We start from the raw sequence: 25468 nt of genomic DNA on the forward strand, positions 1-25468 counted from the left end.
AATTAGAATATGGAACCACAAGAGGTTTTACCCTAGCAGAAATCCATCGACCATACCACACATTGATATTCTCCCCACACCCGATTCTCCAATGACACCCTTTTTTTAAGATATCCTTTGTAGTACATAAACTCCTCCAAACATAAGAGGAATTAGCACAAATATCAGATTGTAAAAAAGAAGTATTTGAGAAATACCTTGTTTCAATCCCTTTGCCACCAATGAATTTGGATTGGTCATGATTCTCCATCCTTGTTTTGCAAGAAATGCTGATTAAATAGTTCAAAATCCCGAAATCCCATATCTCCATGCATTTTAGAAGTGCACAATTTATTCCAACTAACCCAATGCATTTTACATTCTGATTCTCTTTGACCAACCAAAAATGAGCATACATATGTTCCAATTCTTTACACAACACTCTGGGTAGCTTGAAACATATCATGGTAAAAGTAGGAAGAGCTTGGGCCACAACTTTAATCAATATCTCTCTACTCGCTTGAGATAACAATTTTTCTTTCCACCCTTGTAGTTTATTCCATATACAATACTTCAAATCTTGAAAAGTTGTTGTTTTGGAATGCCCCACAAAAGATGGTAGTCCCAAATAACGATCATGTGCTTGAATAAAGACCACATGTCATATATCCTTTTTTTAGCTTCCACTTCTGCAAAATTCACATTTATGCTTAGCAGTAGTTCAGTTTTTTCTAAAATTAATTACTGTCCTGAAGCCCCTTCATAAATCTGTAACAACCTCATAAGAGTTTCATTTTCAACCACGTTAGCTTTGCAAAACAATAAACTATAATCAACGAAAAACAGATGGCTAATAATAGGTGCAACATTATAAAGTTTAATTTCCGTTATAACCTTCCTCTACATGACATCATGAATAAGAGCAGATAATCCTTCTGCACACTAGACAAACAAGTAGGGTGATGAAGTATCTCTTTGTTGTATACCTAGTGAGGGAACAAATGATGAAGAAGGCACGCCATTTATTAAAATCTGATAAGAAACTGAAGAGATACGTGACAAAACCAATGCTATCCATTTTGGATCAAACCCCAATTTGACCAACACCCTTTCAAGGAACTGCCACTCCACCTTATCATAGGCCTTACTCAAGTCCAATTTAATCGACATGACACCCGATTTCTCATTCCGTCTCCATTTTATGGAATGTACAGCCTCATATACAAGACTAATATTATCAGTAATAATTCTTATTGGTACAAAAGTTGATTGGCTAGAGGAGGTAAACTTGGAAAAGTTATTTTCAACCTATTAGCAATCATCTCAGCAATTATCTTATAGACCACATTGCATAAGCTAATACGTCCAAAATCTTTAACTTTTTTAGGCTTGTTTTTCTTTGGAATAAGCACAGTAAAAGTATCATTCATCTCTTTCGCAATTATCCCATGATGCAAAATAGATAAAGTTGTATTGCTAACCTTTCTTCCCACTATGTGCCAATATCTCTTAAAAAAGATCGGTAGCATCCCACCGGGGCTTGGTGCTTTCATAGATTGCATTTGGAATAAGCCTTCTTTAACTTCCTCAACAGAATAGGGCTGTAAAAGTGAATGATTTATCTCTTCATTAACTTTTCTCTGTAAAACGTTAATAGTTGGATCCATCATATTAGGAAAAACAATGAAAAATAGATCTGAAAAGTATGGGACTATAGCCTTCTCCAACTCCTTTCCCTCTTTCCAAACACCCCTATCATCTTGAAGTTTGGTAATATGATTTCTGTTTATTCGTTGAGAGGCTTTATGATGAAAAACTTGAGTATTTTTATCACCCGATTGTAACCACAATGCCCATGATCTCTACTTCCACATCATTATCTCCCTTTCCAACAACAAATTAATATCAAATTTAAGCCCTCTAATCTCTGCAGTTTTATTAAGATCAGAAATTAAACTATTCAACTCAGCCCTCTTTTAAGCTAATAGTTTCTTAATATTACCAAACTGTTTAAACTTCCAAGATTTGAGTTAGATTTTACAGCAAGAAATAACTTCCTTCAAGTCATCAACTGATACCTCATTAGTGCTGCTACCCCATGCAGAAGCAATAACTTCTTCACACCCTATTGCCCCAATCCACATAGATTCAAATCTGAAAAGTTTTCTACCACTCTTTTGCCCATAAACCATTTGTATCAAGCAATAAATAGTTATGATCGGAATATGTAACCCTAGAGTTGCTGACCTTCATAGATGGATACAATGAAAACCACTCAGGGTTAGCCATAAATTTGTCTAATCTCTCCTGAATATTAGCCATCTCATCTCTCATATTAGACAAAGTAAAATAATGCCCCTTTGTATTGATACTTTGCAATTAACAGAAATCCACCGTCTCCCTAAAATCCCTCATCTACCATTCACTTCAATTCCTACCCCCTCTCTTTTCCTCATTTGATATTACCTCGTTAAAATCAAAGAAACAAAGCCAAGGCCCCTCAACAGACATCAAAATGTATTTCATCAAACCCTAAGTTTCCTTCATACTCCTCACCTCTAGGTGTTCATAAATAGCAATAATTCTCCATTTGGTTTGTAAATTTGTGATGTAGGATAAAAGATGAGAAATCAATAGATCAGAGAAAATAAAAGCGGCAGAGAAGAAAGAAGCAAGGAAAGAAAAAGAAGAAGAAGACAAAGAGAAATGGATGAAAGATGGCGGAAGCATCAATTGTTTAATCTCCAAAAAACTGATCTTCAATGTTTCATTACAAGCATTTAAATAGTAAAAAAATAACACAAACCCTAAATAAATCTTAGAAAGTCTATGAGTTAAAGCTCAAGCTCATTAATACAAACACAAATAAAATAAATAAAACATAAGAAAAATAACCAAAATAATAATAATAAAAGATGTCATCATCAACTCTCCCGAGGTGGAAAAAACTCGACACCGTCAAGTTAACAAAACACAATAAGGCTGCAATCAATCACCCAACCATAAGCTAAGTGGTTGAGCAAGCTTCTTCCAACGTCCACAAACACGTGTGAGTGGAGGCCTAAATCTAGTGTCCTCACCAACTCCCCTGGAACTAGTGGATGGAGAACCAGATAGAAGAAGATCTTGTTGACTCTGATAAAGCTCCAATAAATATGAATCAAGCTACTGAAGTGTATCTCTGAGAATCCATATACAGTCGAATCAAGTCAATTTACCCAACGAACAAGGAAACTCTGAACCTCTCCATCATTGGTCAATGCAATATGTTCATCTAAAATAATATCAATTTTATCTTTGTGTGCTGTGATAGATGGTATTGGAGTATGAATGACAAAAGGGTCAGGGTCAAGGTCCACAGATAGAAGTAGAAGAGGATCATTGGAGAGATTGAAATGACCTTTGTAAGTAATTAAGTCCTTAACATTGAAAGTAGAGTAGCAACCAAAATGTGATGGAAGATCAATGACATAGACATTTGGACCAACATGCTTTAAAATTTTAAAGGGACCAGCACTACGGGCCTACAATTTGGAAGCAGATTCAGGTGGATGCCGTTTCGGTCTAATTCGGATCATAACATAATCTCCAACCTTAAATCAACATGTCATTTATGCAAATTAGCTCGAAGTTTATATGATGCATTACTGGCCTCAAGTTGTTTATTGATCTCAAGATGCAAGTCATGAAGATGTTGAACAAATGCCTCAGCTGACACAGACACACTAGCATGTGAGGACATGAGAATAAGGTCTAAAGGCTTCTTAGGCTTATAGTCATGAACAATATTCAAAGGGACTCATACTATAGACCGATTCACAGAACTGTTATATGCAATTTGAGTTGTAGAGAGGATCAAATCTCAATTCCGAAGATTTCCTAAACCAGACATCTTAATAAGTAGCCAAGATTACGGTTAACAACTTCAGTTTGACCATCCATCTGAGGGTGGTAAACGGTGGAGAATTTCAATTTAGTACCAACCGTATGCCATAGGGTTTTCCAAAAATGACTAGTGAAACGAACATCGCTATCTAAAACAATAATCTTAGGAAGACCATACAACTTGACAATCTCATTAAAGTACAACCTAGCGACCTTAGACTCATCTTAAGTCTTGCTACAAGGGATAAAGTGAGCCATTTTCGAGAAATGGTCCATTATAACAAAATAGAGTCATGCTTCTTTGGAGTGCATGGAAGTCCCAACACAAAATCCATACTGACATCTTATTAAGGACAACTAGGGATGGGAATGGGTGTGTAGAGACCAGTATTTTATCATTTTTGTTTGGCCAACTGACAGGTGTTATAGGTGCTAATTATCTTAGCCACATCTTTCTTCAAACTAGGCCAATAGAATTGATGTTCAATTTCCTCTATAGTCTTATCAGGTCCAAAATGTCCGGCCAAGCCTCCAGCATAAATTTCTCAAACTATAAAGTCTCGAACTGAAGTATGAGGGATGCATAACTTATTGGTTCTAAAAGATAACCAACCTCGAGACGGAAACTATCAGTGGTATTTGACTACCCACTTTGCAAAGCGAGAAAAACATCCCTAAAATCAGAATAAGACTTATAATCTTCCTTAAATCTTTCAAGACCTATGACCTTGACATTCATGATAGACAAAAGGGAGATGTGACGGCTCAAGGCATCAACTGCTTGGTTCACAACACCCTTCTTATGTTTCAAAACAAAAGAATAAGCCTGCAAATATTCAACCCAACGGCCATGCCTAGAATTCAACATTTCTGGGAGTTAAGGTAGCGGAGGGCCTCAAGGTCCGAATAAAGAACAAACTCCTGGGGGAGCAAATAATGGGGCTAATAGCACAAAGATTGCATAACCGCGTACAATTCCTTACCATAAGTAGAGTACCCTTTTTTTGCATCATTTAACTTCTCACTAAAATAAGCAACATGGTGGCATTCCTGGCTAAGGACTCCACCTATTCCTATCTCTGAGGCATCACACTCGACCTCAAAAACTTTGGAAAAGTCGGGAAGTCGCATGACAGGAGCTTCCATCATTCGCTTCTTGACTAACTTAAAAACCTTAGCCGCTTCCGGTGTCCAAGGAAACTCTCCTCTCTTCATGCACTCTGTGATAAGAGCCATAATTGTTCTGAACCCCTCGATGAAGCGATGATAAAAGGTAACTAGGCCATGAAAATTCCTGACATCATGTATAGTCTTGGGCTCTGGCCAACCAACAATGACCTAAATCTTTGTGGGGTCAGCACATAATCCTGTAGAGGATACAATGAATTCGAGGAAGATAACTCAATCAGTGAAGAAAGAACATTTATTCACATTAGCATACAGACTTGTTTCACGAAGGGTAAAACAAACCTGTGAGATGATTGAGATGTTGTTCCCTAGTTTTACTGTAAACAAGAATATAATCAAAGTAGACGACGAGAAACTTACCCATGAAAAGCCGAAGAGCTTGTGTCATCACTCTCATAAAAGTATTCAAGGCATTGGTTAGTTCAAAAGGCATGACCAACCATTCATAAAGACCATCCTTCGTCTTGAAGGCAGTTTTCCACTCATCCCAGGGCGAATCCTAATTTGGTGATACCCACTTTTTAAATCAATTTTAGAAAATATTGTGGCACCAACCATCATATCCAACATATCGTCAAGCCTAGGGATGAGAAATCGATACTTCACTGTGATCCTATTAATGACACAACTATCAATGCACATCTTCTAAGAGCCATCTTTCTTAGGAGTAAAAAAGGCAGGAATTGCACAAGGACTTAAACTCTCACGGATAAATCCTATGTGAAGGAGTTCATCCACTTGCCTCTGGAGCTCAGCATGTTTAGTGGGATTCATCCAATAATTAGGCAAATTTGGAAGAGACGCTCCTAGAAAAAGATCTATGGCATGTTGAATATCCCGTAAAAGGGGTAAGTGGTCAGGGAGGTCATCAGGGAAGACATCCCAAAACTTTTGAAGAAACGACTGGGCCTCAGCAGGGTCCACTATTGGAGACTCTAATGGAACCTTCATAACAACCACAACAAACACAATAGAACCACCCACAAGTGTACGCTCAAACTCCGTAGGGTTAATGATATTTAACCCTTTCCATTCCACAATTTTCTTTTCTTGTTGTGAGCCAACAGGTTTTGAGGGTAAATGATTAAGAAAAATCTTTTTCCCATTAAACACAAAGGAATGGGAATTGGATCAACCATGGATGGTCACATCCAAGTCGAACAACCAAGGCCTACCAAGAATGACATGACTGACATTCATAGGAATGACGCCACACCATATACGATCCTTATACTCTAGGAACTGGATAGGCACCAGACAACGCTATTTCATAGCTATGGAAGAAGTATTAACCTAAGAGATACTATACAATTGAGGGTGAGGAACTGGCTTCAACCCAAGATGTGACATAGTAGCCGTAGAAATCGTGTTAATGCAACTACCATTATCCATAATGATTTTACAACCCTTATTATTGATTTTGATATAAGTATGAAAAATGGCATGACGACAACAATCATCAGCATTTTTGGCTGGATAAGGGTACAATGTACAATATTTAACCGTGGTGCGTCGAGAACAAGGGGCACAGAACCTAGACCCATAGGAAGGGTCTGGATACAACCTAAGAAGGTATCCTCATCATCACCCAAATCACCAAACTCTTCCAGCTTAGGTTCATAGACTTGATCTTCTAACGGTTCATCAACTTCACCCTCATGTTCCTCAATGACCAAGGTTCGACTAGGACAATTGGAAGAAATGTGGCAAAAACCCTTATAGTTGAAGCGCTGCAAGTAGAAGGAAGTCCTAGGAATTTTAGGACCTTTACCCTTATTTTCCCGTATGGGAGGAACATTAGATGGGGAGGCCTTAGGAGAGAATTAGAGGGAAGAGTGGACACTGGGATGATGGACGGGCAGTTGTCACCATGCTTTCCATATGGAGTCCTAGTAACCGACTTATAATGTTGGACTAAAGAGTAAGCATGGTCAAGAGTAGTGACATCCCGAAGGACAAGCTTGGGCCTAAGATCATATTTTAGGCCTTGTCTAAACCTACTCAAACTCATGGCCTCATCCTTAACTACATGACATCTCATTCGGAATTCATCAAATTGAGTGACATACTCAGTCACTGGCTGATTGCCTTGTGTAAGGGCATTCCATTGTTCCAACAAATTACCCCTGTAAGATTAGGGCAAGTACTTCTCTTGAAGGCGGCGTTTCATTTCTTCCCAACTCCCAACAGGAGGCGCATGGCGCCTCTCAAGGAGATCCTCTACACTTTCCCAAAAGAGTTGGGCAGTGCCAATTAATTTCAAACTAGCGAATTGAACTCTCCGATCCTCAGGGATCCCATACCAGGTAAAGAAACGATCCATATCCTTAATTCACTGAGTAAAAACTCGAGGATCTAAGCAACCATCAAAAGTAGGGACATCTAATTTGATGTTTCTAAATAAGCGCTCCTTATGACGAGTAGGAGATTGAGTACCCTGACGATAATAGTCTCGTTCTCGCTCATGATCACGATCCCTATTCCCACGATCATGTCTAAAGTGTTGTCGACCACCTTGTCGATGACGATGGTGTCTATTATGGGAAACTTCATAGTTGTTAGACCAATGAGGGGGTTCCCTAAAATTGTTCAACCTAGCAGCTAGGTCCTTGTTCTCCTCACGAGTAGCAACCATCTTAGTTTGGACAGCCGCTAATTGAGTCTGTAAATGCTGTTGGTTAGTGGCTAGTTGAGCTAATTGTCGGGTGAGGGCATCAAATTGGGAAGGATCCATGTTAAAGGCACTGAAACTAGAGGTGACAAGACGACCACTACGCAACTGCATGCAATGCAACACCAACTAAATGAAGTGCAATGGAGAGATCAATGAACAATAAGAGCAAGCAATGAAAAATATCAACTTGAGCAAAAATAATAACATTTTTTTTGGGACAATTAATGAAAAGATGAAAAGCAAATATACAGACTATGAAAATGAGATAATGGGAATACAAAATCTAAGGGTTGAATAAATTGGGCCACAACAAATGTGGGGTAAAATTATCCACAGAGACTAAATCAACCAAGGGTAGTCAAATGGTCAACTTAAAGGAGTCATGGCTCAATGGGTCCATTCAGATGGATTTGGATAAAAAATATTACGGGTAACAGCAGCACATAGAAAACAATTGTTATACTTTTAAAATGAATCGATGGTATAAAACCAAAGAGAAATAGGAAGCAGTGACTCCCTTTGTTCGTTGAGAAGTTGTGCAGAGATGGGTATCGCATAGTTGGTGACGTCAAGCGGAAGGAAATGCTTTTGATGGTGCACCCAACATTACAGTTCCTTTTCCTTTTTTTTTTTTTTTTTTTGTGTTTCTGGCACTAGGTATTTTGGCACCTTTCAAATCATAGCAAGGTCTTTGGGTATTTTGGCACTAAGTATTTCAGCACCTCAAGGTCTCAAATCATAGTAAGGTCGAACACAATGAATGGTGTATTAGAGGTAGTTGTAACGTCCACAACATGTAGAAAGCAACGACTGGGTATTTCGGTACTTCTCAGATCATTCGGCCAATTTTTGTTTTACCTCTTCTCAGTTTTGGGTATTTTGGGTCTGGTTTGGTGGTTTTTGGGCAAAGAGGTGCAGAACGAAACAAGCAGATGGAGGGAGGGAAGAGAGGCGGCTGATGCTTACCCGCGACGACCCATTGTTGAATGTCAATAGAAGGGACAGAGATGCGAGAGAAAGAAATAGAGAGACGAGAGATAGAGGGAGAGGAAAGAGAGACATCAGGGGGGATTGCTACTCAAATGTGTTGGGTTGTTTCTGGTCTGGTCTTTTTTTTGGAAGAGGAAGATGAAATGGTTGGTTTTGGTTTGGATCAAAGGAGTTTCTTCGGTGGAGATGGGATTCTTTGTGCAGAAAAATGAAGAGCAAAAATGGGGACCAAAAATTACTCTACTGTTTGAGAAAACAATAAACTGACTCTTGATACCAAATATGATGTAGGATAAAAGATGAGAAAGCAATAGATCAAAGAAAATAAAGGCAGCAGAGAAGAAAGAAGCTAGGAAAGAAAAAGAAGAAGAAGACAGAGAAATGGATGAAAGACGGCGGAAGCCTCAATTGTTTACTCTGCAAAAAACTGATCTTCAATGTTTCATTATAAGCATTTAAATAGTAAAAAAAAATAACACAAACCTTAAAGAAATCTTAGAAAGTCTATGGGCTAAAGTTCAAGCCCATTAATACAAATCCAAATAAAACATAAGTAAAATAACCAAAATAACAAGAATAAAAGATGTCCTCATCAATTTGCATCCACCAACCAAGCATCAAAAGGATGTTTAGAATAAAAGAAATTCTACTCATCAACTATTATTCACTCTCACACCCCACACTTACAGTTTTTTTTTTTTCGTAGGGTGTGGAGTGTGGGATAGTGAATAGTGGTTGATGATAAGAATTTTTCTTTAAAAAAATCCCTTTTCCTTCTAATTGATTTAGTTTCCATTATAAACACAACATCGGGAGCTTCTCTTTGTATTACATCACGAAACACACAAACAACCCGTGGGTTCCCAAGCCTACGGGAGTTCCATTCTAATATTTTCACGGTGACTGGCGGGGCTAAACCTCAGCCTCCGCCTATAACACTTTAATATCCACAAGATCCTCTTCATCCATAAGATGAAATCTCTTAGGATCAGCCCCATCAGAATTAAAATTCAAAGCGTCGGAGTCATTAACTCTTTAAGAAGGAATCAAAAGATTTGGCTTACCCAAATTCCTTTCCGAAGTAGTAGCTGCCTTCCTTTGCCACCGACCACCCCCTGAGGCACTGATCGTTGCTTTTGAGCCTCGCTTCCTTGACTTCGACGTTCCGCTAGGATGACTTGAACAAAACTCTCATTTTTTCTTCTCTGAACTCTCTGCAATTAAGCCCTCAGTCTCGATTTCCTTTAGTTTTTACATTCAGCCCATACAAACTAAAGTTCATGGTAGACCCAGTTTCAGCCCAGTCCATTGGCCCATGCCTTAGATTCATCTGCTTACCAACAGCGGTATCTAAAGTCTTGTTTGTTTTCGAAGATGAGTTAAGATTAAAGTTAAAAGTTAAATAAAATATTGTTATAATATATTTTTATTTTAAAATTTGAAAATTTTGAATTTTAAATTTTATTTTATGTAAAAATTAAAGAAATTTATAATAATTAGATGAGATAAAATGAGTTGAGAGGAGTTGTGAAAATAAATGAGACCACTGAAAACCGGCATCTCCATATTAGGCCCAGTTTCAGCCCAGTCCACTGTCACTGGATTCATGGTCTTTCCAACAACGTCGAACCCCATCACCTCCTTCCCCTTTGAATAACTGCCATACCTACCACTTTCGCAAGGTCTGTTCATCGGGTTTTTTCAATAACAGACCCGCAGTGTCAAAAGGGTTAAAATCCCCATCTCCCCCGTCTCACTCTCTCGCTCTCTCTCTCTCGTGCCGAGACCCTAGCTCCCTTTCTCTGCCGAGTGCCGATCGAAGCTCTGATTCCTCGTTGGCCATCGTCTCATCACTTTCTCTCCGTCGTTGACTTCTCTCTCTCGCTCTCGTACCGAAACCCTAGCCTCCTGTCACTCTTTCTCTGCCGACCGAAGCTCTGTTTCCTCGTGGCCGTCGTCTTCATTACTTTTTCGCTCCGTCATCGACGTCAAGAAACCAAGGTTTGTTCTCTGCATTTTATTTCGATTTGGGTCTGTTTTATTCTCAAATTTCATGACTGAGTGAGCCGACTTGAAATGGATTGTGAGAAAACATTATGTATGAGGAGATTAAGGACTATCGGTGGTGCCATTGGGCCAAAAGGCCATTGACAAATTTCTCCTTTGTTTTTTATAATTGGTCCGTATACTATATTTTCTAAGGATCACTGTCAATGCGCTGCTGTGGTGATGTGCTATGTCTGTAACTGCATGTGTTTGAGAATCTTAGTCTTGCTTGTTTGTGCCATTACTGGAAGGAAGGCCCCATCTGGAGAGATTTAGTGAGATTTGTTTTCTGAATTTGAGTCTGTTGTTTTCTAACTTTATTGATCTGTATACTATATTCCTGTTGGTCCCCCTTTCCAAAGCCTAGTTGTTTATTAAATTTGGTGAAATGTTGGTGTTGAAAATAAACTAGTAGCAAGCCATGTGAAAATAAGACTTGTGCACCAGAACTTCTTCATATGTTTCATTGAGAAGACTTGTGCTGCGACTTTCCTGTCACCAGTCCAGCTCCCACAACCCCATCTTAGAGCATTAGCATTGGATTAGCTATCTCAAAAGTTAAATTTGGCTAGTATGTCACTTTTTGGCTTTTAGCTAATTATTCAAAACTTAAACTTCACATTGGATTAGCCATTGCACTCTTTATAATAATAACATATTATTATTTTTTATTTATATTTTTAGTGCAATTTTTTATTTTTTTAAATACTTTTATATTTTCATTTTGATAATCTCCAACAATATCCAACAATCATTTTTATTTTTTTACATGAGCATATAGTTGTTGCCCAAAATGTCCAAACAAAAACAGCTACACATATATCTCAAAGAAAACCTCCTCGATCATTTTCGGGATCCCTCCTCCAAGGAATAATTAGTTCAAGGTGATTGAGAAAGTTCAGGAAGAATATGAAACTTCTAAAAGAAAAGAATGATATTCCACTCACAAACAGCCTGCGAGGAGCATGCTTGGGTTGCTTTTTCTAGGATCATGATTAAGGTTGTTTCCCTGTTCCAAAAGGAAATGATTGAGGTTTATTCTCTCCAAAGTTAATAGCATGCCTTCAGATCATACATGGAGATTTGCATATGTTTTTTTCTGAATTTAGTTGCATTTGAGAAGAATAATTGATTGATGATTTGTCTATAAATATATGATATGTTTGATTTACAAGGCATGCCATGAAGTAAAGCCTTCCTAACTTCCACTCGAAGAAATTGAGAATTTTCTTGAACCAAACTGGCAAATCCCCGATGAAACAGATACATGTTGGCTACCTATTCTCATGTTTTCTCATACCTAAAACAGAAACTGGGAGATGAATTCTATACTATCATTTCAGCACTACCACTATTGTTCACAATCCAACAATCTATACTTTCAGCACTACCACTATTGTTGCCCAAATTTTTTATTTTTTATTTTTTATTTTTATGTTGGGGAACCTCTCCAAGGCAGCTCCCTTCAGACCCACCCCTGCAGAGTAAACCCCGGTCCTGTGCACCGCACCCTCGGAAGTTTCCCTACACGGAACTGGTTAAATCGCTGGCTTTTCAAATCAAATAAAATCACAACTACAAGTAGACTGCTCAAGACAACTACAAATCAAATCACAAGCTTTTAAAAGAGAGAAAAAGAACATGCAAGGATATAGTTGCTGCCCAAAATTTATACAAATTATCACAAAATGTTGCTGCCCACATATAACAGCAGCTCATAGTTTTTCCTAGTCTAGTTTTGCTACACACACCTACAGCTGCATATAATGCTGCCCACAACAGCAGTACCCATATTTAAAGCCCAAAATAACAAAAGACCGCAAAATAGCATAGGCAATAGTTGCTGCCCACACAGTAATGACATTTAAGCTGTAAAAACACCTGCTATAAGCTGCAATGTGACAGTTAAGGTAATCAGAGGGTGCAATGTGACAGTTTTTGTAGGTAAGAGTAAGAAGTGTTCTTAAGCCAATAAAAAATGAAAGGCAAAATCTATAATCTGTTGCTTGTTCATGCTGAAAGGAATAAAATCTGTTGCTGGTGTTTTCTCACTTATTGAGACTGAACTAATTGATATTTGAAGGTTCAAGACCCATAAGCACTTGCTATAAGCAAAGCTCAACTAGCAGCTGCTATTTGAAAACTTTCTGGGATTTGAAAACAGCAGTTGCTATTTGAAAACAGCAGCAGCTTTTTCCATCTATTTTTTTGTTTCTCAAAAACTTTATGGCTTTTATCTCTTTGACCTGTCGAGCTCGTGAAGCTTGTATTCAAGCTCGAGTTAATCTTTCAAATTTAAGAGGCTTTTCTTCAAAGGGATTTTAAAACAGAAAATGGGAGTTGGAGGAACTTTGGAGTACTTGTCTGATTTGATGGCCAGTAGCCATAAACACAAGAAGAAGAAGTAATTGCAAACTGTGGAGCTGAAGGTCAAGATGGACTGTGATGGCTGTGAGCTTAAGGTCAAGAAACCATTGTAATATTCCAATGTAAGGGGGCTTAACTACTTAATTTTTTGATAAGTAAAAATATTATATATATCAATAGGAGTAACCAAGTACACTGGATGTATACAAGAAAACACCTAGCCCATACTAGCTTGCCCCAAATGACCCAAAAAGCCCATGAAAATTAGAAATCTATTCAAAATACATCAAGCTCAAATTGAAATAGAATACACCCCCCCACCCCCAAGACTAATACTCCACTCGAAACTCCCTCTACGAGAATGTCTTCATAATGGCCCCCTTTCGTCCTCTCGACTTGAGCTACCTCCCTTGGCGTCGTAGTTGATTGCCCAAGAAAGACGCTTTAACTCCTTGCTTCTCTTAAAACTTGATTTGGTTTCAAGCGAGTGGCCCGCCTCTATCGTAGTGAGTATTGCTTTAAATTGGTCTTTACATCCTCCGTATGAAAGCCCCACAATATGCTAAATCTCGTTAATCTTATGCAGAACCCAATTGATGGTGAACCCGCTATGTTGTTTATCGGAGGAAGAGAAACCAAGGGAACAACATTATCTCCAAACACACTTCCCAACTGCTCGCCCAACCCTAGACATTCCTCCTCACAAGGCACCAACGATAAACCTGTAATTTCCTCCCTGCAATATCTTGCATTCAAATCCCGAACCTCCTCAACAGCTATATTGTTACTGTCCATTATTGTTGTCACCATTAGAGGTTCCTTCACTTCCGGCATAGGTGTCGTCATTCCATCGATGAGAACATTGCTTGTAGGTGCTCCAACCGCTGACGACCCTTTCTGTGCCACTTGGTTAAACGCTACTACTCCCTCAGGAGGCATAGAACAGGTAGGGGCATAGAACAGGTAGGGGGAGCACTACCTTCTGTTACTCCATTTTCATCTTTTGAAGGAAGCTCGTCCGCTTCTTCCAAAGTACTCAAAACCCTAGAAGGACCCCCATCTTCAATTGACAGTGAACCCTGGAAAAAGGTGCCAACCCCAATTGCAACTAGTGACTGAGGGCAGTCAGACGGCAAACCAGCGTGAATAGTGATGCTGGCGTCTGACAACCCTATCTGTGATGGTGTCGAAGTGCCCTTTGCCGGCACACTTCAAACCCATAGGATCTACCCCCCGCCCCCCATGTTCGTTTTCAACCCACCACCCAAACCCATGACCAAGTCCAACCCCTTATCCACATTAATCATAAGATTTCTCATATACTCCATAACTCCTGTCAATTGAGCTTTAACAACCTGCAAGACCCCCTCCACTTCTCACACACTCAAACACTCGACCGAGGCAACCATTCCTACACCACGTGGTGCTTACCCTCCACTTCTCCCAATTTGACTCAATAGCCTTTGTCTCCTACAAGTGTCTTACCCTTTCCTTCCACTGTGGAGCTATTCTCAACCGAACTAGCCGCCTGTGACCTCAACACTAAGGCATACAAGGCACCTTTGACCGAGGAAGGCCTTCCCACTATCTTTCCATCAATGAACTCCCCTCTGTTTGCATGCTTTAGAGCAGCGGCTTTGGACCCAGTGACGCTTCGAATGGAATTCAGAAAACCTTTCCATCCGATGCCATTTGCACCTTTAGGGATCACTAACAAACCTTTCGTCCTCACATTCCGGAATTCTGAAAGTTATAGCCCCTTGCGTTAATATGATGTTGAATGATGAGAACTCCATTACCCATCCTTAACTACTTAATTTTGTTTTGGGATTTTCTTGTTATGTAAGAAGTGATAAGAAAATCTGTCGTTGCTAATCCATGTTTTCATTTCTTTTTCTTCTTCACCTTAAACCCAAGAATATGAGACATAAGAGAAATAAAACAACAGAAAATGAAACCTACTTCAGCCTATACGAGAATCATCATACCGATACCTTTCCGCTTTTTTAAAATACATACCCATTAATCTGTTTCAGCCATGGACCACGACCCGAGTGGATAATTCCCACCAACCCACTAACTTCAACACGAGATCAAACTCAAATACTGCAATCAAACTCAACCAAGTTTCACCCAAATTTCACACAAAGAATCTCACCCAAGAAAATGAAACATTAAGTAAGAGAAAACTCACCTTGAGAAGGGGCTTCGGTGTGAGCAGTGCCAAGGAGGAGTTGCTGACAGGAACGAGCTGGTGACGGGCCGTTAAAAGTCTTGGATGGAGTTGTTTATGGCAACGGGGAGGAGTTGGAGAGGAAAAAACACAAAGGGAGGGAGAGAACAATCACGAGCCGCGGGAAAGAAACGAAGAGGAAATAATAAAAAAAACAATGACTTTGCTACAGTTCACTTCATATATGACTTGGGGAATGAATTTACTGTAGGTCATATGATGGTGGATAACTTTCATTTAACTAATCCAATGTGGCTCAAATTCTGGAGGAATTAGTTAAATTAATAGCTACACTGGCATTTGGCCAAGCCAATGCCAGCGCTCTTAGGGTGCTCTAATAATTAATTGTCACATAACAAGATTTCAGTTACTTTACATCTTAATTTTAGGAGATATTAATGTTGCATTACGATTGCTAATATCATATTAGGTTTTACAAATATGATATGAAAAAATAAAAATTACCCATATATAATCTATCTTATATTAATATATATATATATATTTCCTGATGTGATAGCATAGCCGAGGGTCATTAATGTGCCTTATCTTCAAGTTGAGATCTAGCTGACCTTAGATTTGATAATTAAATTAAGATTCTTTATAATTTTTGTATGAAATATAGCATCTAAAGCGGAAGATATATATATATATATATATCCTTTAACGTTCATTAAGTATTTGATTATGTCTACAATGTCAAAATACTATGAACTCAAGAAAATACTGAGAGAACCTTGGAAATCTTGCTCTCTGACTTCAGCCTCTTGTCTATTAGCAATATGCAAAAACGTCTATACAAAGGAAAGTAGGTCAAATGCTATACACAGGGAAAACATCTAACTGATCCCTAATATTAGCCTATATACATGGTAATATATCTATACAGGTAATATTAATAGAGAAGTCCTAAATTGTATAAACTCTTAAATTGTATACGTTAACATACAAGACTAAAAAAAACAACAGAATTCATCTCATGTGTTGAACTTCTTTCACTCTAGGCCTTAAAATTTGTATAGAAACTCTAATAATTATAATTATGAATGATATATTGGGCAGATTCTGGAACTGACCAAGCTAATTATAATGGAAGAGCTGTATTTTCCATTATCAACATTAATAATTATGTGGAATTGCTTAATATTTTATAACCAACTTTATAACCTTTTAAATAGCATGCAACTTTAACATTAAATGTTTAATTGGAAACTGAGTAAATTAATATGCAATTATACCAAAAAATAAAAATAAAAACAAAACTGCAGCATTATTAAGTAAGAGTCTAGTGAACTAACAGAGACCTTGCTTGAACAACACAACATCATGCACTTTCTAATTAAAATACAAAAACTTTCATCCAAGTATTTGCTGAGTTTTTAGTTCAAAAACTAAATTAACTTCCAACAAATTCCAAAACACATCTTACAACAATCTTATTTAATCAGGTTTTCGAACCTACCACACAAATCCTAAAAAAAAAAAAAAAAAAAAAAAAAAAAAAAAAAAAAAAAAATGTCTGACTGCTGGAATATTCAGTTTCCAACTGCGTATTTTTACATAATTTTTTTAAATTTTCAAACTGTGGTCTTTCTATTTTTAAGTCAGCCCACTTTATCTTAAAAACTGCTGTCAACTTGTATGTTCTTTTTTTTTTTTTTAAATTATTATTTCCATAATGTATGGTGGTGGTCTGCCCACTTTGCCAATTAGATCAGTGTTTGATTATTTATGTTATTGTGTTTGATTATTTATTTTGTTATATTTGATTATCAATGTTTGATTATTTATTATACTGTGTTTGGTGGTCTTTATACTCGATAACAAATGGAAGAAGATTCTATGAGTTGTAATGTTGGTACAACCCAAGGGGTTGGTGGTGACTCCGCTTCCATTCCAGTGGATGTGGAGAAGCATGTGAGTCTTCCAACCCCTTCATCCACATTTACACAACACCCTACCCGTTCCATCCCACCTTTACCCAAGAAATCTAAAAAAACACCTAGCAATCAATCGGTGGTATGGGAACAATTTACTAGAGTGGAACCGACTGACCGTGATAGGTATAAAAGTACAACTCAAGTACACGAGAGGAATACAATTGATACAACTATCTAGAATATATGTTAATATGGTAAGTTATTTTATAATATAAGTATATATTTATATTATTGGTATATGCTATGAGTATATGGTTAACTTAAGTATATATTATAATACAAGCATTTGGTAATATTTATAGAGGTTTTTATCACACACATACACATATATATATGCTGTATATTATACAGAGTATAAATTGTTGTAATACTTATATTAATCAACTCTATTTGTTAAGTTATATAATTAACTATTTTGTATAAAGATATAATATGTGTATAGTTTTTTAAAAGATTAATTTTCAATTCAAAGTTGGACTCTAAGTTGGAGCTTTTTCAGAGGCCTATTGACATCGAAAGCTCAAACTCCAATCAGATTCTTAGATCTCTATCAGAGTGTGAATCTAATTAGAATGGAGTAAAAACGGATATGTAACAACCTAGGGAAGGCCCAAGCCACATTTGGGTCTCTACTCCAAAAAGAATAGTCAAAGTTCGTGAGCTCTAAATATCTATAATGTATATTGTCAGATTTGAAATCTCAGAAAACGACGCTGGTGTTGACTGAAGATCAGCCAGGAAGATGGGCAGGGTTCAATTGAGCCTTGTAGTTGCAATGTTCAGCATGGTGCTATTAATTGGGCAACTAGCAAAGGAAGCCAAAGCCTCCAGTTCTGCTTCTGCCTTTGTACAGAATGCCATCTACTCCAACAAGATCACCATCTTCTCCAAATCCTACTGCCCGTAGGTGATCAATACCTTTTCTTTTCTATTTTTTCAATTACTATATGGTTGGAACTAGGTTGTAGATTTGTTGCTGTTCTGAATTCTAATACTCCAGATTTTCTATGATTAGCCAAGTTTTTGAAATCCTTGAAAAGTCTTAAGAGGCATTATTACCACCATTGGAATTATGAGATATGAACACAATTTATTTTTTAATGGTCAGCTTTATTTTAAAATTGGATTTGGTTGTGATTTTTTTCCATATGGTAAGAGTTCGTGAAATTGATGAGAATCTTAGGCAGATTTCTTGAATTCCGAGACATGGGGGTTCCAATTTCAGTGAACAAAACGTATTATTACATAAAACTTGAAGATTTTCTTGGTTGTGTCCATGCAGTATGCTTATGAGTACATGCATTCTTTCTAGAACAAAGCATAAATAGTTGTGGAATTGGTATTTAGGTCTTTAGCGATGTGATATACTGTCAGCTTTATCTCTTAAATTTATGTAAATATGTGAAAAATTAAAATTATGGATAAGCAGGTAGTGGAATTAGGTTTGCACCATCTGGTGTTCATTGAGCGCTTTGAAAACAATTGAATTCAAATATAAGTGCTTTTGCTTGCCATGTTGAGTATGGGGTGAGAAGGTGCCCTTGCTGCCATGTTGGAGCTGGGGAAGTTAAAGCAGGATGTCTGGTGTGACGTTGTCCCTATGGACGTATTACTTATCCTACTCGGAAGACCATGGTAAGGGACAAACACAAAAGATGCTCAAGTAGAAGCCATGTTGTTGATGACATAAAAAAAAATCAAGTTATTGCTATTAGCTGTTCCACGATTTAATACAACTTTGGATGTTAAAATCAATATGCTGTCATTAGTTTCTCACTTCGATTTGCAATTGTACACATAAAAGTTAATAACTCCTTTTTCAGTCTCCAGAATTGCAACCAAATCTTTTATACTAGCTGTCTGTCTTTGCTATCTCTCTCTCTCTCCCCCCCACCCCCGTGTGTGTATGTGTGTGGAAACAAGTGACGTGGAATAAGGAGTACTTTCTTGCTTTACATTGTTGCTAGGTATTGCTTGCGTGCCAAGCGCATATTCAGTGAACTACATGAGCAACCTTTTGTTGTTGAGCTTGATCTCCGAGGTATCTATTACCAGGATTCGTTTTTCTTACCTGCTATTTTTGGATGTGCAAGTGTTTTTATAATGGCCATCATCATGAATTTGTGTGCAGATGACGGCGGGCAAATTCAGAATGTTATTCTGGATATGGTTGGCCGAAGCACTGTCCCTCAAGTTTTTGTGAATGGGAAGCATATCGGTGGCTCTGATGGTTACCTCTTAGCTCTTTATTTTTGTCAAAAAAGCCAAAATGTTTTTCCTTCTCTTGTAGCCTCAAAATGCTAATCCATTTTTCTCTCTTTGTTGAACTGTTGTTTTGTAATTCAGATCTCAGAGCTGCGGTCTTGAGTGGTCAATTGCAGAAAGTTCTCGGCACGAGCTGATGTGACACTGGGCTCAAATGGAAGCATATGCTATGTTGCTGGTTATGAGATGGAAAGCTTTATCTTTGCAAAATGAGCTAAATATTACAGTGAGAGTGTCTGTTAGGTATGTGATAAAAAGCAAGTTTTGGACACTGGGTTTATCTGTGCTGGAGTAGTGCATGTTGAAATTTGGCGTTGTGAATATCATAAAGCCATGTATGCGAGTCTGAGAATTGCATCCTTTATTCATTCTGCAGAGTGATTTGCATAATTTGGTACCATTCAGTACTGTGTCATATAGCAATTCCGCTTGAACATCAGATGATCTTGTAGACGTTTTTCAATCTAAAAACATGGAATCTATCATAATGATTTTAAAAAATTCAAAAAATTCGGGGAAGTGGTTAGCTTACTTGACAGATTAGAACCTAGAGATTCTTTAGGTATTCATCAATGTCTGAATTCACAGGATTGACAGAAGAATGAATCATCTCCTGTCATTAATCCCATTGAAGAACTTCTCTGCTCAGTTGGAGAGAGATGTCTCTCATCTTCAGGTAATAAGCTTCAAATTGGATTATGTGTGCAATCCGGTTCTGTTTGTGGATTTTCAAATTAAATTTTTTTGATCCATTCCTTCTCCACCTGCTAATTTAGGTTTACTATATATTGTATTAAAATATTGTGTGGCCGCTGTATGGTATCTTTGATTAGAACGAGAAAGTGGGTCTTAGAATCTACTACGTGGATTATCATAGTACACTAAGGAGATAGGGATGAGGACTTGCTATATGGTTTTAATTGCCCTTGAACCGGGACAAGGAAATATTCTCTTCATTTTCGTAGTGACCAAGAAACATTGCTTTCCATGACATGATAATGTCCAAAACTATAACATCAGCTTCAGGAATAGACAACTTCAACAAAATCACAACCTTCCTTATTAGACCAAAATGTATTACACTCCAAAGAGATGACAGCCTTTTCAGAATGTCAAATGCTGCTGTGTTACTACTGATTAGGAAGGCTCTACATATGTATCCGGTCGCCAATTACCTTTCTGGGCACTGAGCATCCCTTCTTGGTTCTTGGAGAAGGTTAAATGAACCTCCCAGTGCAAAGATTTCAGCAAGTTCTCAACTTCCCCAATTGTGCTCGACTCATCACGAACAATCAACTTGCCTCCAGGTCTGACTATTCTATCCACCTCTACCATTACAGGAGCAAGTTTGCACCTGATTAAAGCACAAACACCACAGCTTAGTCGACATTATTAATAATGCATGCACTAATTCAAACGTTTCTACCTCTTTTTCAGCTTTGAGAAAAGATGATCCGCATGCAGTAGGTCATAAGTGCGTGGGTACGTGCTGAAGGATTCACACCAGTCATGGTATATCCCAAAAAGGCCTCGTTCATAGATTATGGGAAGCGTATCTGGCGAGTCTATGTTCACCACGTTCAACACCCATACTCGAAGGTCCTTCAGAGCAGCAGCAAACCTGCACGCGGAATATCCCATAAGTACCTAGTTAGATGTATGATGAGCCATGATATATACATCCATGGACGCATTAAACATTTGAAAATTAGAAAAAACATCAATAATATTACCCTCCATAGACAGCTCTCATGTCCATGACATTTCTCACATTGGACCAAGTGATACCCAAACTAGTCACATATGACTTGCTCACCACTTGTTTCCAGTGTTCATGGTCTGCTGCAAAGTCTTGCGGGGCTGGTTTCCCATATATACCCATTTGGGAGCTATTTAACCAGTAAGGAGGTGTTTGCAATCGACGAGGCCAAGCCTCTGGCCATTGGGTTCCTCTCTCAGCCTCGTCAACAGGCACTCGATGCATGCATGACTGCAGAGGCACATGCCTGGAAATGGTCCATCAAAGAAATAAATCAAACCAAGTGATTATAACAATAACACATGATATATATATATATATATATATATATATATATATATATAACATGTCAAAACCAAGTCATTGTCAGTTGTTACAGACATTGGAATCGTACCAGGCAGCATTTGGATCATCATCATTTTTGCACATTGGTGGACGTTTCTGCTTTCTTTGGTCATAGCAATTATTTGAGCTTGGTTTGCGATAGATTGCAGCACTAATTGAATTAAGTTTATCCTTCTTGATGGTGACAAGCTCCCAACACATGGAGTTCGTAAGTGAAGACATTTCTAGATAAATGAATAACATGTCAGCGTAAGGTAGAACTCTACCTTAACTGCCTATAGATAAAGAAAATTTGATCAGTATCCTACCTTTCCAGATTTCCACATCTTCTTTGAGCTTCTGGTACACGGGCGTAGCCGACCAGACGAAATAACCTCCTGGCCTTAGAACTCGGTTCAACTCCAAAAGAAGCATGCCACCTACACCAAAGTTTGATATTCTTAGCAAACCAAGGGAGTTCTTAACCATTTAATCTGTCGAGAAATTCACTCCGACAATTATAAATACTGTAAGCTAGATCTACTCCATGTGTTTATCATCATGTCTCTTTTATTCTAGACCGGCCATCCCTAGAATTCAATCAATAACTTTAGGATCTCTATATCCCAAACCACGAGCAACAAGGTAAAAACATGGTCGGACTTGTGAAGATTAATTGCAATTGCAAGTACTGATCAGAACCTTCTGCATGCCAAGGCACTCTGCAGCGTGCACAATGCACAAGATCAAAGACCCTGCTTGGGAACGGAAGCCGCTGGGAACCCATGACAGCAGATATTGCAGGTATTCCCCTTTCCAGGGCAAACTGAACTTGAGCCTCGTGTTCATCTTTGGGTGCAAAAGACATGGTAAGAACATCTCTTTCAAAAAGATAACCGCCAAAGCTAGCAACCCCGCAGCCAACATCCAAAACCACTCGAGTGTGCTTCCCCCATGCAATGTTAGGTATCGACTGCAGCAGCCACACCAAATGAAGACCGAGACTGAGGCATGGACACATAACAAAGAAGGAAAAAGCGACAAATCAAGAAGTCGAGTGAAAACAAGCACAATTCAAGCGATCATCATATATGGTTTATAATACGCCAAGCTAAAAACATGTAAATGAGACAGTTATATACACATATCATGTATTATATATATCCTAGCTAGCTAGTTTCACATTATAATACTTGATACTCAATTGACAATATGGTCCGTTGGATCATGATCAGCTTAGCTACCTGTTGAAGAAAATCAATGTAGTGGAGCGCGCCATGTATGAATTGGGTCCCTCCACCAGGGAATGTCAAGAACTCACCCGTCACCTTCACCCAGTTTTGGTGTCCCTTCACCTCTGCGAGCTTCGCATGTGGCACATTGTGATACCATATCTGCCGGATTGCAATGTGAAACTGAGTCACTTATAACCAACCAAAATAAAGGACATGAGAGTAGAATTGAATGTAATTTTACAGCACTGACTCTTCATTCCTTTTTTTGTTTTCCTTTTTGTTGACTCTTAACACAACAATCAACCATCCTACATCTTTTTTTATCTGAAAAATAATATTTATAGTTATAGAGTATCTAAGCGTCGTCCATTTTTTTTTTTTTTAAATAAGTATGAAATCCATGTAAAAAAATTAATTTTTTTAATAATAAATCTTATTAGTTTTTTAAAAAAATACACAACAGTTACACAATTCATAATCGGGATCTTAGGTGCTCTTTATTTGTATTTGACTTTTGGAATCTATAAAATCTTACTTAAAAAATGGGAAAAAAAGATGGAGGTTGGAACACCTAATTAACCACGTACCTTGTCTCTGCTTTTGGGCCACATGATGGGCGTTTTGTACCACTCTGGTGGTGGGACCAGACACATAGGTCCCTCCTCAGGGCAATGCCTTTCTCGGTGCTCGAAGTGTTTGGTCGTGCGTAATTTTTTCAATGCTTTCTCGTTGTCCAAACAAGGTATGTAATCAGTACCAGCCGTGACGTTACACAGATGCCACGTGTAGCCGTAGATGCTCCCAATGACGTTAGATTCGTCCTTGCGTCTTTCTTTTTCGTTCTCAGATTGAGCTGCTTGAGTCGACCACGACTTCTTTGACTCCTTCGACTCTTTTGGAATCCCTGTGTTCCCCCCACCTGGAAATGCCTCACCTGCATTTAAATCTACGGACTTACTTTCTGTCTTCTCCTCTTTGGCTTCTTGGATGGAGCTGTTCTCTTCTTGTAGTTGGACTTCTTGAGTTTCACCTTTGTTTTGTTCAGATTCTTGATTCTCGTCTACTTCGTGGGATTCTTTGGGTACCTCATTAGTCTCATCTTGAAATTCTTGCTGTGTTTGTTGTTTCTGTGGAACCTCGTGGTTTTCTTCTTTTTTTTCAGTGTCTTCTTTCTGTTTTTCTTGTATTTGACCTTCATCGTTCTTAGATTCTTGGGAGCTTTCATCTTCACTTTTCTGCTGTTGTAGACGTTGTTCTTGATCTCCACTTGGTATTTGATTCTGAGGCTCCGAAGGATTTTTGTTTTCCTGGCTTTCAAAAGATTGTTGTTGCTGTTGATCTTCATTAGGCATTTGGTTCTCTGATTCTTGTGACTGAGTTTTAGTGTTAGTGCTCTCGTCAACCTTTTGATTTCCTTGATCAGTTTCTTCTTTACCCATTTTCTGGCTTTCGACGGCTTCTAATTGGTTTTCAGTGAAAGAGCTTTCTTCAGATATCTGCTTTTCATTTTCCTTTTGCTTTTCTTGCTCTTTAGAAGATTCTTTCTCCTGTAAATCTTGTGAACTTTCTTGTTTTTCATTTACACCATCGACAGCATAATTGACTACGTTCGGGTCCTTCGAATCACCTGGCAATGAATCCAACTTCTGATCCTCTGGCTGAGACTTACTCATGTCGTCCTTAGATTCCTCACGATGATCATCAGACTTAATGGCGTCATCAGGGAGATCACCTGGATTGTCTTCAAAAGCAGAAGAATCTTTTTTAACATCGGACCTGGTGGTGGATTCATCTTCTTGAGTACTAGTACTGGTGGCAATATTGTCACTGGCATTTTGTGGGGGAGTTACAGAGTTGGAGGTTAGCATCCATATCGCCAAAACACACAGCCCTAGAAACACCACCATTGTTATTGTGGATCCGTATGAAGATGAAGATGATGAGGAAGACCGCTTGCTATTTCGCGACTTTCCCAACGCCATGTTCTTGATCTGTTAGCTAGAGAGAGAGAGAGAGAGAGAGACAGAGAGAGAGAGGATAAGAGGGTTTGAGCTCGTAGATCGAGTATGATGATGAAAATGGAAAATGTTTTGGTGGGAGAGAGGATTTGGGTTATGTTTGTGGAGGAGGAAGATGAACGTGGAATCACTTGGAGATCAGACAGAAGCATTCTTAACTTGGAATATCTCAAGATCCATGGGAGTAGGAGAAGGGAAATTTGTTATCTGATTTAAGGCCGCAGACTAGCTATGATATTGCAAGAAAGACGAGGATTAATCGGGCTTTAGATATGAAGAATGTTAGAATTAATAGCAAGGTCACGAGACGGATCGAGAACCCCAATCACGGTATGAGAAATTTGTTCAGTTTCGAGAAATTATATAGAGATTTAGTTCAGTTCGGATATAGAAACGATTTTATTTCGTCTCGTCTCGCAATTATAATTTTTTTAGATTTTTATATAAAATATAATAAATAAGAAAAAAACTAATTTGCCCACCAAATATGACTGCTCGACTTGACAGCTCGGGAAAAAAAAATTAATTTTTTTTCCTTAATGATTAAAGAAGTGATTTTAAGGTC

General features: G+C 38.2%; 2 protein-coding genes and 1 long non-coding RNA gene across 9 annotated transcripts; 1 reads left to right on the forward strand and 2 right to left on the reverse strand.

The window, feature by feature from the left end:
• Positions 1–329: 329 nt before the first annotated feature.
• On the reverse strand, positions 330–10138 carry LOC121262585. The gene is made up of 2 exons (XR_005940139.1): positions 9781–10138; positions 330–668 (listed from the first exon to the last, which is right to left on the reverse strand). It is a non-coding gene; the product is annotated as an uncharacterized LOC121262585 (long non-coding RNA).
• A 175-nt stretch (positions 10139–10313) lies between these two features.
• On the forward strand, positions 10314–21304 carry LOC121262584 (glutaredoxin-C3). 6 transcript variants are annotated; one of them, XR_005940135.1, is made up of 7 exons: positions 10382–10717; positions 17993–18205; positions 19270–19532; positions 19649–19810; positions 20156–20243; positions 20445–20874; positions 21005–21304. XR_005940135.1 is itself a non-coding variant. In XM_041165117.1 (5 exons), the coding sequence occupies exons 2-5, from the start codon at positions 18045–18047 to the stop codon at positions 19702–19704; spliced, it is 390 nt and encodes a 129-aa protein (XP_041021051.1). In that variant the 5' UTR covers positions 10317–10717; positions 17993–18044; the 3' UTR covers positions 19705–19957. The 6 variants fall into 6 exon arrangements, 2 of the variants coding, with proteins under 2 accessions (XP_041021050.1, XP_041021051.1); XR_005940136.1 differs by having other exon boundaries at positions 20784–20874; XR_005940138.1 differs by having other exon boundaries at positions 10388–10717; positions 19270–19343; positions 19434–19532; positions 20156–20874.
• LOC121262583 (probable methyltransferase PMT27) lies at positions 20705–25237 on the reverse strand. 2 transcript variants are annotated; one of them, XM_041165114.1, is made up of 9 exons: positions 24320–25237; positions 23473–24232; positions 22895–23044; positions 22353–22623; positions 21980–22090; positions 21721–21895; positions 21301–21573; positions 20994–21188; positions 20705–20921 (listed from the first exon to the last, which is right to left on the reverse strand). In XM_041165114.1, the coding sequence occupies exons 1-9, from the start codon at positions 24865–24867 to the stop codon at positions 20705–20707; spliced, it is 2700 nt and encodes an 899-aa protein (XP_041021048.1). In that variant the 5' UTR covers positions 24868–25237. The 2 variants fall into 2 exon arrangements, with proteins under 2 accessions (XP_041021048.1, XP_041021047.1); XM_041165113.1 differs by having other exon boundaries at positions 23473–25237.
• Positions 25238–25468: the final 231 nt, after the last annotated feature.

Source organism: Juglans microcarpa x Juglans regia, chromosome 4S (genome assembly GCF_004785595.1).
Source record: "Juglans microcarpa x Juglans regia isolate MS1-56 chromosome 4S, Jm3101_v1.0, whole genome shotgun sequence".
Classification (NCBI taxonomy): domain Eukaryota; kingdom Viridiplantae; phylum Streptophyta; class Magnoliopsida; order Fagales; family Juglandaceae; genus Juglans; species Juglans microcarpa x Juglans regia.

Excerpts from the sequence above, each read along its gene's own strand:
- LOC121262584 (XM_041165116.1), top strand. The coding sequence starts at position 18,045 with ATGGGCAGGGTTCAATTGAGCCTTGTAGTTGCAATGTTCAGCATGGTG. Across the intron at positions 18,206-19,269 it reads TTCTCCAAATCCTACTGCCC|GTATTGCTTGCGTGCCAAGC; the intron begins GTAGGTGATCAA and ends CATTGTTGCTAG. Across the intron at positions 19,533-19,648 it reads GCATATCGGTGGCTCTGATG|ATCTCAGAGCTGCGGTCTTG; the intron begins GTTACCTCTTAG and ends TTTGTAATTCAG.
- LOC121262583 (XM_041165113.1), bottom strand. The coding sequence starts at position 24,867 with ATGGCGTTGGGAAAGTCGCGAAATAGCAAGCGGTCTTCCTCATCATCT. Across the intron at positions 22,624-22,894 it reads ACATTGATTTTCTTCAACAG|TCGATACCTAACATTGCATG; the intron begins GTAGCTAAGCTG and ends TGGCTGCTGCAG. Across the intron at positions 22,091-22,352 it reads AGTGCCTTGGCATGCAGAAG|GTGGCATGCTTCTTTTGGAG; the intron begins GTTCTGATCAGT and ends ACTTTGGTGTAG.